The 14,369-nt window shown below is 33.4% G+C and overlaps 1 protein-coding gene across 1 annotated transcript in view; it reads left to right on the forward strand.

The window, feature by feature from the left end:
- Positions 1–14,369, forward strand: part of vlc (disks large-associated protein 2) — a 31,290-nt gene that overhangs the window by 14,037 nt on the left and 2,884 nt on the right. The window contains exons 2-6 of the mRNA XM_085187780.1: positions 1,161–2,554; positions 10,347–11,803; positions 12,783–12,879; positions 13,294–13,451; positions 13,562–13,704. Coding sequence (XP_085043906.1) covers positions 1,161–2,554; positions 10,347–11,803; positions 12,783–12,879; positions 13,294–13,451; positions 13,562–13,704 — 3,249 coding nt within the window. The remainder of the gene's footprint in view (positions 1–1,160; positions 2,555–10,346; positions 11,804–12,782; positions 12,880–13,293; positions 13,452–13,561; positions 13,705–14,369) is intronic.

Here is a 14,369-nt window from a genome sequence, read left to right on the forward strand (position 1 = left end):
TTTTACAGTCGCAATTACGCGGCGTAGAACGCTGAAACTTGGATCTGTGGATTAGTTGGAGTGTGTAAGGGAGCACTTAAAGAGGATTCCCCTAAATTCTTACGAAACTACTTGCAAAAACACGGGATTTTACGGTTTTTTAGTCTACTTATAAAAATTGCGGGTCGTCACTAGTAATTTATATATATTAGGGAATGAACCCATAACCAATTGCTTATAAGTACAGTGATATACTGTCCTACTAATGGATTCAGAACTCACAACTCTACTCTTAGTCGCAATATTTAGTGCACATAAAATGTAACGACACTCGTGTACCATAAAGATGACTAGATATCTTTGTAATGGCTGCTGTATATGAAGTTTTCTCACGGTACGAATTAGTTCATTTAAAAAAAACACATTCACGCTGTATCCCGCACACATCAGGGTAGGCAGAGGGAACTTAGTGTTAAGACACTCCGTCCCCCACTTTCTGCCGAATTCTGGAGGTATTGCGTGTTGAGTGGCAGAACTCAACGCCGCGCTTTGCCTCGACACCAGAGTGAAGAAATGAAATTATATACGTAAATAAATATTTCACTTCCTCGAGTGGGGATCGAACCCACAACCGTCGCGTTACAATCACACCCTTGTGCCGCTGCGCCAAGACGGCTTCTATCATTTTGTTTTTTTATATACATACATTATACAGACGAATAAGGTTCTATATATCGACTATTTTCTATATAAATATAATAAATAAAGAATGCCCTTTTGGTATTACCGGTATTGAACTGATATGATGAAAATATCGATTTTTAATAGTTTATTTTTACAGGCGTTGTTATGAGTTTCTTTGTAACTTTATACCGTTTTGTTTTTTAAAACCAACTTAAAAAAAAAACTGTAATGCTGAAATGTGAATAACACTTCTTAATATGTATAAATAACTGCTAGGACCGTGAAACAGACCCCTTCCTTTTATGTTTTGTGTAAGTATGATTTTTTTTATTGTTTTTGGGTTTTTTTTTGTTTTTGTTTTATTTAACATGTTGTTGGGCTAACAATGTTTAATACTAACTGCACATACGACATTTAATTTATTTAAATTAAAAATGTATAAAATGCCTTTGTAAGTTAGATATAGATTTTATAAAAGTCCTATTTTTGTATTACAGCGATTTGCCGGATGAAGAGGACAAAAAGTCACCTGTACTCCTTCTGGGAGTGAACAAAATCTCCGATTCTCCATTCTTTGCTAGACGACGAATCACCGACCCTCATTCGTCGGGTTCCATTAGATTTTTCCGCCCCCCAAAACCAAAGTACACTCGAGGCTTAAGTGGAGATGAGAGGCTCGAGAAGATCAGACAAGACTTACTCGTTCACAAACATAAACCCGACACGTACATTCCAAATACCAGCCATGAGGTATCCTTAGAACCAGATAACCAACCTTGTATAAAACTAAGCTGCGTAGGCAGTTGCATATGCGACAGAAAGAAATCGTCGTCCAACAGAGGGTCGTTTTCCTTTCATCGGCCAGAAAATAGACAATCGTCGTTATGCCCATCAGAACCTTATGGGTCTAACAAAAAAGAAGAAAATGATATAGAGTTCAAATATACAGAACACATTCCAGACGTCCAACCATCGAGCAGCAAGCAATATTCTTACAACGTAACCCCAAAATCAACTGATCGGAGACATTTTTTACTCGATCTCAATGAGAGATTTCGGAAAACACTCAGTTTGGACTCACGGAAAATAGAAACCAATCGCGTGTTGAGCATCCCAAAAGAATCCAGACCAAAATCGCTAGTGAATACAAGTAACATTTGCGTGCAATATAAATCTGGAGACCCATTCCTGCCGTCAAATTTTGATAAAGCGAGCCAACCGAAGAAAAAACGAAAATCATTCTTCTCATTAGACACGTTTTTCGATTCGAAAAAATCAGATACATCATCTGTAGACGATTACGTATCATCAAAATACAAACGGTTTGAATTGGAAAGCGACGACTCACCGCTGTTCAAGCGATCGAACGGCGAAAAAACACCAGATCTGCTGAACCTGCCCGTCATCATAGATTCGGTGCGGAAGAAACAATCCGACACGAAAAGGCAGTTGGAGAAGTTGGAGAATCATTTTTATAAAAGTCTAAATAAGCGAACAGTTGTTGACGCCATACCAGCGGATGCGACGGACGCACAAGGCGCAAGCGGACATTCCAATCAGCTGTTCGTATATGACGACGACGTAGAGTACATAGAACCAATACGAAGTAACTTTACCAGCCAGAGCACGTTGATTTTGGACAAACCTGATGATGGCACTTTAAAACCTGATTCCATACTAACAATAAATACCGACGAAACAGACATAAAGCTACCTAATTCCTTAAATAACGTGTCCAATGATTTGGATAGTATAGGAGCATACGAAATTGAAGTTAAAGAATCAGATCTGAAGAGTTCTTCGAAGAAATTAGTGGTAAAAGTGATGGATAAGTCCGTAGACTCGATCGGCAGCTGTTCCCTGGACGTGGACGCCAGTACAGATTTCTCAGGTAATTTTGTGTGTGTTGTGTGAGCATGACTTAGACTTGTGTATTGCAGATTGGGAAGATGAAATCTTTTACTTTTTAATAATTCTATTCATATATGTGATTATGGTTTAACAATAAAATTGCGTAGGCAATCAAATTTTATACATAAAATATATTTTTATCGTTAAACATAATTTTTTCATGGTCTTCCAGTTATTTTAAAATAAAAATAAAATTTATATTAATACTTAAAATCTGCAATAAACAATTAACTGTCTAGTGGTGTATAATGTCTTTGCATCGCATTGTAATGAAATTTCATTTTTCATGTTATTTTCATAATAAAATATATTACGTCTCTTAATTTTTATTTTATTTTACTTTCACCTTTCATTTTTAATGCTTGTTGATTGTTCAGTGTCAGCTATTTTTTTTTATTATTATAATATTATTACAGCTTGAATATACAGTGGTTACTTTCTAATAATACAGATTAAAACTTTCTTGGTAGATGTTATATTAATAACTTATTATTACTTAGATTAGTTTCACTCTTTTTCCCGCATCTAACAGGATAAACAGAGATACCCTAGTGACAATATTAAGACATTTCGTTCCTCACGCACTATTCAATTTTCAAATATTGCATATTGAGTGGCGGAACTCAACGCCGCACTCTGACTTTTTGCCAGAGTGAGGTGATCAGGATAATTTATTCCCCTTACCTTTAAATATAGTTTGTTTTTTTTTTTTTCAAATATACTTTTAATGAATGCCTAGAATATCGACTCTACATCTAAGGAATTTAGATAAATAAATTTTAATTATGTCGTACTAATACTAACAAACATAAATTTATTTTTTATATTAGTAATCAGGATATAGGTAGATTATTAGTAATTCTGTAATAGAAGAGTTAATAAGGCACACCACTATTTTATATTGTTCAGTGACCTAAAGACTAGATTCATATATAGATAATAATTGAAAAAAAAACGAATTTGCCCTATATTCGTTTTTTATAACGCAGCTTAGAAAGTCATGGGTCAGCGGCACAGCGTGTGACTATAAGTGCGACGGTCGTGGGTTCGTTTCCCTAAGAGGAATAAAATATCGCCATTTCTATCTTGTTTGACATTGGGTTCCCTCTGCGTACTCTGCTATATGCGGGAGTTGCGTCAACCAAAACAAAATAGTAAAACAACAGAAATTTTCTTTGTCTCACTTGTACGGGGGTATTCACCCTTTGCATGTCGTTTAACGGAAATTCTGTACGAATACCGTATTTTCTGTCTGTGCTTTTCCTAATTTTAGTAATATAAACATGAAAGTTTGTATATCCATTAATCAATCACGCAAAAATGCCTGAATCAATTTGAATGAATTTTGATATATGTAAGTACATACATGCATATAATCTAGATTATTACATAATAAATAATAATATAGAGACCAGAGACGCAGTAGCACAGCGTCGAATGAAATCGCGACGATTGTGCGTTCGATTCTCACACGTTGAAATAAATTATTTTAATTTATTTGTTCTGGAAACAAGACAAATGGCTGACGATGAATTCCGCTACTCAACGCTCAATATCTTGAAAATTAGGGAGGAAATGGGGAACGTAGTCTCTTTGCACTAGATTCCGTAGATTCCGATTCCGATTCTTTGCATAGACTCACCGTACTATATGCGAAGCCTTTATAAAAATACAATACAGTAGTAAATGAAATATAACTGGAGAGGAATATTTAAATAAGTAATTAAAATAATACTTGCTCATACGCAAGGAAGTTGCTTATAGGCGGCGTTGGGTTCCGCCGCATAGTGTCTAAATGTTAAAAAAGTGGAGATCATAGTCACTAATTAAGCTATCACATAATGAATGTGAACGATGTTTATAAATACAAAAAGAAGACTTAAGACGTAGTATAAATGTTTATTTAAAAGTTACGGTAATATTGTATGGTCTACTAACGTAGCGGCAATAACATTATAATTTATGCAAATATTCAATTGTTCAGGAACATATTGTTCCATTAAATTAAAAAAGGAAAAGTAATGAAAAAAAAACTTTTGGATTTATAAAATATTCATAAGTATATAAATAAAAAAAAATGAGATCACGTCTTAGTTAAGAGATAAAAAAACACGAATAAAGGGAGAAGTTTTCCGTAATTAAATGAGGTACTAGAATAATTTCCTTAATTTCAACTCGGTACTATTCTCAATGCTGCCGTTGTGACGGACCGGTACAACATTTGTTAACGCGACGTTTGTGCAATTTTCACTCGGAGGAATTGGTTATTTCAATTTTTATTTTCTAGTAGTGAGACAGTACGCGGCATTGTGTTCCGCCAGTAAACACGATACGTCTCGAAAATTGGGCAGTGCGTGCGTATAATGTCTTAACACTAGTTTCCTGCTTTACATTCGGTTTAAGATATTTGTATATAAACCATACAAAATATCTGAAATCTATTCTATTCTATATAATATATGCAAAATGCATAAATATGCAGTCTAATAATTCCAACGGTTATATACTCGTAGTTGCTATTTTGCATAACGTATTGACGTGTTTGTAATTACTAAAGTGTTACGTTTTATTTTAATACCTAATATATGTGTGTTTTGAGTTTGAAAACCACATATTTTAAGTTTTAAATGTGAAGACGGTATTTTAAGTTAAAAATTTTGTTTACTTATTTTTTCACATCTAAACGCATCGTGTGGCTATCTGTGTGAAAATGTAGGTAGTGAGTTCGAATATAACTCGGAGAAATAAATTATTATCTCTTACGAAACGACGAAACGGCGTTTAATTCCGCCACTCACTGTATCGACACGCTATATCCCACATTCATATAGTAGAGTAACGTAGTGTTGAGATACTCCGTTCTACAATTTCGCCCTTTCGTCTTGAGTGGAGGAACTCAACGGCCCGGTTTGTCTTGTTACCAGAGCGAGGAAACGAAAATAATTAATTTCCCCGAATGAGAATAGAACCTAGAACACTGTGCCCCAACGGTCGTTTTTTTAATATATTTTTCATTTTTATTAACAATATTATTTTGTCAAATCATCTTTTTATTACTCTTTTATATGAATAGAAATCTATGTTATGACAATGGCGTGAAAATTTTATTCCCAAATGCAATTCTTAACAATATTTTAATTTGATGAGCGTAATTTCTGTAATTAATTTTAATATAAATGTACTTTATAATGATCATAAATTGTGAATGATGCTAAACACTCCCACGCGTAAAAATTAATTAATGTGCTTCTTTACACGCTATCTGTTTTACATCGTTTTGCGCTAATTCTACTTTTATAGTTGTTTTGCAAAATTAATATACTGACGGGATTTTTATTTATACTATTATTAAGTATTTTTAAAAATATTTTCTTGATTTATTTACCTGTGTTTTTTTTTTCATTTAATTATTATGTTATAATGAGTAATTTATTTTGTTTTTTTTTAGTAATTGTTAAGCAACAGAAGTCAAAGACTTCTAATTAATTATAAACGAATATATTTTTAAACCTAAACGAACGCCAACAGTATATGTCACACTGAACAGGCGCAGGATGACGCAAGTGGTATCTAGAACACGATCGCCTAAATTATTCTGTGAAACAAACGTGTTTCAACATTCGTAGGCAGGTTGTTTGTCTTAAAATCAAAAAGTTTATTAAATAAATAGTAGGTATCAGTTTTAGACGATTTTAAGGATAAAGGTGTACCCGAGTGGGAATCCACAATCGTAGAGACTTCGTCGCGAATCGCACATTTGTGCCTCTCTGTCACGAAGGCGCGGCCTTATACTGACGGTCAGGGGGTTACTGAATAAATATTTTTATATTATGTCTAAAATAGTTAATTAGTAAAAAAGACAATAGGTCATTTCTACTTGTTCTGTACAAAACGGGAGATGCGTGAAGATAAAAAAATATTTGCGATGAATCATGTAAAATTTAAAGCGGTCAAGCCCACATATTTTACCCAATGTGCCTATTATGTTATACAATATTGCAAATATTTACTTGAAAAAAGGCAAACATGTTGCAAAGCTTTCGCTGATTTAGGATTTTCAAGGTCCTTTGCATAATATCTAACTTAAAATATATTTTTAAATAACTGTCACGCGAACAGGATTACTTGTTTATATTAATAAATCAATGTATCAAATATAATTTAAATATTTGGGTCGTATATAGAAATAGCATACAATGCAAATTGAAAATTGCATATTGCAAACAAAAGATCACACACACGCTGTCGCATTAACACATCGGCCTCGATTCCTCCTACGCACTTCTCACTCGTTCGGTCATTGGCGTCTAAACAGTTTGCCGATACGCGCGTATATAATCGCATATTTATTTTCAATATATGTATTATGTTATAATTTAATATAAATTTAAATTTAATAAAATCTACGTGATATATTCTTTGAATGTTTTAATAAACAAGATTCACGCTCGCCGACCGTGAAACGGAACGGAACCGGCCGTAACTTGTACTGCCTGAGGGTGACGTCTCGAGAAAAAAAAATAAAAAGTGACATTAGTGACGAACTTTGTTGAAATATCGTTCCTTAAAATTTATGTTGTGTTTTTTTTGGTATAAAATATTGTGATTTTTTAAAATTAATTGTTTTTAACTGTTGTGTAATTTGTTTCTGTAGTTCTTGAAATACCGGTAAGTAACTTTAACTTTTGTTTAGTATGTTAATTTTGTATTTAAATAAATATCTACCTACGTTTTCCTTTTCAAAAAATCTAAACAGTTGTAGCATATTCGTCATCAAAGTATATTTATTGTTTCGATTAAGATGAATAACGCGATTACTCTTGAAAACGTGCACGTAGTATGTCATTGTTCGTCGTGTGGAACGCTACTTGCACTTATTTTACTTTGTATTTATATAAGTAATTCGCGACATTAAAAGTGACAAAACTTGTTATAAATATAGAAAAGTGAGCTTGTGAAGTAGTGTGTGATGTAATATAAAATCTTGTTAAATCGATACAGCTTATAAAACAATATTATATATAGAAATCATACTAATATTGCCATATATAGCTGAAATCTGCATGTGCTGTTTAAGGTATGCTATATTTAGTGATATAGCTTTGATTGGTTATAATGTATATGAGTAATGAAATAAGATGTTAATTAGAAGAAACTAACAGTAGGAATAAACTTCTAGAGTAAGAATATTCTGTTATTTATATAGTACAACGTAATTTTAATTTATATATAATCTAAACTTTTGATTATAAAGCTAAAGACTTTGCTTGGTTAAATGCGCTAAACTCAAAAACTACTAGTTCAAATTGAAAATTAACAATAATTTGTTGAACAACAATTTTTTGGATACTCATTCATTGAGGAAGGCTATGGGCTATATTGCATAATGTTAATAGTTTAAATTTTACTGAGTCTGCAGTCCAAGTTACTTCCCATACTTATAGTATGTCATGTGTCATATGCAACTTTTAGTTATTTCCATTTATCATGCAGGTACAAATTTGTATCTTATATTGTTTTTTTTTTCATTTTACATTGTATCCCGAAATTGGGGACCTACTATTAAGACATTCTATTCCCATTAAGACACTTCCGTTCACTTATATTATAGTTTCACTGTACAACTTAATAATGTACTGCATTGCATATGATACATTTTAATGTTGGCAATGCACCAACAAGGTCAAGGGGAGATTGCTAATATCCTTACTATATGAGACAAGACAAGTTTTACATGGTCAGTTAAACTAATTTGTTGTATGACTATTTATCATTAAAATATAAATATCCATTTGTCATTTCTAATTACTTTGTTTATGTAAAGTTAATAAAGTAAATGTTAAAGGTGGCCATTGTGCCAGTGTATATGTCACACATTGTTAAAGAACTGAACAGAACGTAAATGCAATGGTTGTGAGTTTGATTCATGCTTGGGGAAAAGAATTTATTAAATTTTATCTTATTTCTTAAATTTAGGTAAATCAGAGTGTGTTGTTTTGTTTCTATATATTTAAATTCTATATATTTAATACTCGATTAAAATAACATAAGAAATAAGGATTAAAGTTACTTGATATTTTATTATAAACTATAATTACGTAAAAAAAAATTTTATCCTTGTAAATATTCTAGAACATCTATTTCTTAAAAATAGTTTTTATTCATATATAAAAATAAGTAAGTAATACTATATAACATTTTTACATATGAGTATGTATAAAAACTGTCTGTGTCTCTATAAAAACAAAAATAAATGAAAATGATAAAATAATAAAATGAGTTATAACATTGAGTCACTTATACTGTATAAAAACATTAATATTTATATTTATTTATTTTATGCATGACTGAAAGACATTAAAAATAAAACAATATCTTTTAATTGCTAATTTGAGTGTAAAATAAAATTATATAATTTTAGTTTCTTTTGTTACCTAACATTTGTGTGTGTCCTTCAATATCTGGAAATATACTGATATGAAAATGTTTATTAGTTTTGAAAATTGTCTTATGTTAATTTATACACTCAAAAAACTTTTTTAACTAAAACAAGAAGCAACATTAAAATTATTACAAGAAATCATATAAAATATATATGCAAGTTTCTATTTAAAAATTGAAAGCTTCCTACTATCCCTTGATTACCTGCTATAAAAACCCAACTTGGTGGCAATGGGACTACCTGGGAAGTATACTGGACAGTATTTTGAAAAGATTGAGAAATCGGTGGATATAAAATATAGGTGCCAAATGCAGGACCTCTTTAAGACACTGGACCTTTTTAAGACAAACTAACAGTAAATAAATTAACATATTAAACATTGAAAATGATAACTAAACCAAACAAGTCTTAAATTTATATCTGAAAATTATCCTATATGAATTTGACGTATTTTTATAATTAAATATAAATGATCTGTATTGTTTCATTTTCAAATAATGTTAATGATAATATATTTCATCTTTCAACATGACTGTTTTCAAAAGATTTTTCTTGCACAGATGTAAATGAGGAGCCTTGAAATTAACATAAAGTTATTTTTAATATAATATTATCACCAACATAACTTAATAATTCTTTAAATAATAATAAATAATTTTGTGCTGATTAAATGATGAGTGAGGCTAGTCGTGGCGCAGGGGCACAAGTGTGTGACTGTAAACGTGACTGGTTCAGTGCTCGATCCCTCGAGGAAATTAAATATTTTAATTTGATATTTTCATTTCTCTGCTCTGGTGTCGAGGCAAGGCGCATCGTAAGTTCGGCCACTTAACACGCAACGTCTCTAACTACGGCGGCGGTTAGTGTACAACGGAATGTTTTGACACTAGTTTTCCTGTCCGTCCTGTAAAACCTTATAAGAAAAGCAATAAAAATTTGAACATTTACCTATTAACTACCATTTATACCTTGTTGCTTATCGCAATATTAAATTACCATTACAAAATAATCACAAAAAAAACGGCCTCGTGATAATATGTAATCTATCAATTATTGACATTTCTTATTATTTTTAAATGTCATCTAACTCTCAGTATTTTCTATATTGTGTAACATGTGCGACTATTTCTTGGCTTTTTTATGTAAGAATTTGAATTTCCCTTGAATTTGTTAGATAGTGTTTTTTCTTGTTTTTAATTTATGCATGCGGAAGTAAAATATATTATTTATATAAATAACGTAGTCAACCATTTGTGAGTTTGTTTAGATAAATGTTTCCAGAACGAAAGTATTTTAATCATTGAGTAACGATTTCTGTTTATTGTTACAGATACTACGTCCGGAAGCTTGAATCTCCTTACGCCTTCGTCCACGACTAGTCGAATACGAGATTTCACGTCTCGAATACAGGAGCGGGCGGCTTCAAACCTACAACCCAACAATTTGACACCGCAAGCGCCTATATCACCAGCGAGGACACCTGATGATGCAACTCCAACTCCTCGGAAGTCTGATAACCTTCTAAGACCACCCCCAAAGATCCACATCGACACTTCCAGTCATAGATCCAGAAGTCATCATAAGAAACGTGACGAAGTACCCCAAAAGAAACCGAGCTACTTAAATTTAGCTTGTTCAGTCAACGGCTACTCAAATCTAACAACATACGACTCAAAATTACGCCAAGATATCAACAAAAGTCGGGAAGCGTCGCCTATCAGACCAATCACACATACTTATCAATATCGAAGCGAAAATAACTCCCTTCTTGTTCCTGTTCCGGTCAGCGCTAACAAACTGTTGGTACCAACCTTCGGACCTCATGATACTCGCAATAATTTGACAGCAAAAGCGCCTTCCAAGGCGCACACAGATCCTCAAATAGCGTCCCCGATAAATGCCTATATGGCTGCAGAAAATAAGCAGTTGAAAAACGATTTCTTAGGTCCCAGCATGACGACTACCAGTCGTCCCTACATCTCTAACGAGAGCAAGAACTTCGCAGCGTCAATGCTGCATCAGAAAGATGAATTGGATAACGCAAAGGAATTGACATTTAAGTCGAGTTATTCGGAAACAAATTTTCGCCAATCAGTTACGACGAATGGCAAGGAAACAAGATTTTCTTCGGAATCCTATACAATATCTTCAAATGGAGTGTCAAAACGGGTAGAAATTACAAAGGAAAATGGTGAAAAACTGACCAGTCCTATGAAGAGTTTCATACAACAGCGAGTCGAGCGCCTATACGGGCCCGGCGCGCTCGCGCAAGGATTCTTCAACCAGAAGCGTCATAAAACGAAGAGTGCCGGCGATGATGACGACCTTAAAGTACTGACGGAGAAATCTCTCAATTGTCCCACAGAGAGAATTCTTTCTCCGCGGAAATCAAACGAGAGTTTCGATAGTGAAAATATTTATGACGCCACCAGCCCCCAGGATCCAACAGTTTTACCCGTTTTGAGGCATTTGAGGCCCGAATTTCGTGCACAATTACCCATACTGTCTCCAAGAAAAAGTATGAAATCCGACCTTTCCCCACAAAAAAGTGATGACATTCCCGAACCCAAAAAGACTGAAGAGGACACTACTAGTGATGTGACAAATGGTGTTTCTGTGATAGATTTAGATGACTCAGTGAATGAATTGAATGGTGTGAACGGTGTCACAAAAGTGAATGGTGAAGTGCTTAAAGATGGACATTACTTCTTGGAGCTGGAGAAGAAAGAGACTGAACGGTTGATCGCGCTCGCTGTTGGGGCGGAGAAGGAATTGGAGATTTTACAGGTAAGTGAAGAATATCCTGTACAATATGCAAAAATTTTCATTACTTGGTTATAGCTATTACATTAAGTAGCGGATTTTTTACATATTTCACAATTTTTATTTTTTTGTTTTGCAAACAGTTAGAAATTTGTTTTGAAAAAAAAAAATATCTTGTAATTAAACTGAGTATAATATCATTCGAGTTTTTATTTCACATAATACTTTAAATATTCAAGTAATATATTGTATATTCTTAATAGAGGACACATAAAATTCGTAATTGGATGTTTTATATCTTAATGTATTCTTATAGTACTTATTTTTACTAAATTATGACTTAGGTTGTGGATGTAGCTTGTTGGCAAGTGTCAGTTTGTAGCACGCAATTTAACTAAGTAGTTTTAAAAAAAAATAAAACAGTGACTGTTCACTATATTCATTCTACTACATTGAATTAAATAAAAAAATCCTCAAGAGTTCCTTACGAAAAATACGATTTTTTTATACAATACGTATGACGTCTCAACGCCATGGTTAAAGGTTCGATTCCCTTTCTTCCGCCTCAAGGAAATGGAAATTAATTATTTCGTTTCTATCGTTCTAGTAAGTAAATAACGGAGAGAATGAATGAACGGAGTGTCTTAATACTAAGTTTACTTTTACTCTGCTTCCCTATTATATGTGGGATACCGCGTAAAGCTAAAAAAAACAATAAAAAGGCCATCTACTAAATGAAAACACTAATGACTTCCTAACTGATTTATGAAGGCACACAACCGAGATGGCAGTCGCCTTTAGGGTTTTTCAAACATGAAAATTATTATACTTTTTTATTTACGTTACGATTTTATTATTTAAAATATTGTTTTACTAGCTTTGTACCCAATTTTCAAGTAGCAATAGCTCTCGATCTATCGAAAGACGACTATACTCATATATACTATAATATTTATTAATAATATAAATATTATAATATTTTTTTATGTCTGAAACATTCCAGAACGAAGAGAACATAAGCGAGGAAGTGCTTGGGTTGTTACGCGCTGCGTCGGGTAAAGCGCGACTGTTGGCTACGCAAAAGATGCAGCAATTTCAAGGTATTTGTTTAGCTTACCAGTGTTTATGTCTTCTTTTGGAAACCATCGTAGAGTGAATCACTCAAGAACGCTATAACCATAGCGTTCGTGGGTTTGATACTCATACATATGTAAATAGACTCATTTCCATGCTTTAGTATATAAATTACAGCGTTGTGTTCCGCCACTTAACTAACATATAATACCTCGATTTCTGATGGGAAAACGGAAAGTTAAAAACGTTTAGATTTTTTTTTTTTAGTTTCACGCAGTATCCTGCATGTATCATGGTATGCAGGGGGAGTTAATTCCTCAAATGGGAATCGGGTCCACAGTAATAGTCGCGTTTACAGACACGCTTGTGCCTTGCGCCAAGACAGCCTCTCTGTTTATCTAATCATTGTATATGAAGTCTATTTTCTAAGTCTTTTCCAGGCCTCTGTTACAACAATATAAACGAGCGTGGCGATGAGCCCTTCCCTACTACGTTAGAGGATCTCCAAGGTTTCTGGGACATGGTGTGCCTTCAAGTGCGCAATGTGGACGCCCTGTACGAACACTTGGACGTGCTGAAGAAGAATAATTGGCAAGAGGTAGTGATTGTTATATTATATTTAAGAAAAATTAGACCTCACCTCTAATTTATTTACAATTGAAACCTAAGTATAAATATATAACTTTTTTCTTGACTTCCAATTATCAGATCGCGTCCCCAGTCTCGAATTCGAAGCCGCACGCTTCTCCCGCTCGTAGAACCCCCCGCACTCCAGCGATAAAGAACGAGAAAATGAGACTAGCGGCGGAAAAACGAGAAATAGAACGAAAAGCTATGTTGGAGCAACGCAGGTATTTTATATTATTCGTATGCCGATACTTTATAGCCGTCTAAATTGTTGTGGCACAGAGTAACAAGCGTTCGAGAGTAATCGCGACGGCTGCATGTTTGATTCCCGCTCGGGGGAGTTATTCATTTCCTCGTTCTGGATATGGGACAAAGCTCAATACGCAATGCCTTGAGATTTCCACGGAAAGTAGGGAATGGAAGTGTCTTAATGGGAACAGAGTGTCTTTACGCTATTCTCCTTACAGCGTGAAACTAAAAGAATCATAGATTTGTAACGTCATATGGAAAAATTGTGATAATTATGTTGTCCACTGAAACCAGAACAGTCTTTATAAAACTAAGTTCAAACTTTATTACATAAAACAAAGCGCAGCGTTGAGTTCCGCTACTAAACACACGTAACATCTGTAAAATAAACAGAGTGAGACTGGAATGTCTTGATAGGTTCTTTTCGTTTATCCTGTTATATTTAGGATATAGCTTGAGGAAAAAAGGTTTGTTTTATATTTAAGATTTTAACTTGTGTCCTCTATGATGATGTATATATTTAGACAGTTCTGGAAGTCTCTTGGTAAATTTGTTTTTCAAATGATAAATGAACTTGTACACCCATCTTACTTATTATCTGGGTTAACATTGATTTACTATGTGAAATTTGAATTAAGAT

Source organism: Heliconius melpomene, chromosome 7 (assembly GCF_056956725.1).
Source record: "Heliconius melpomene rosina isolate 202511_hmr_F chromosome 7, ASM5695672v1, whole genome shotgun sequence".
In the NCBI taxonomy this organism is placed as follows: Eukaryota; Metazoa; Arthropoda; class Insecta; order Lepidoptera; family Nymphalidae; genus Heliconius; species Heliconius melpomene.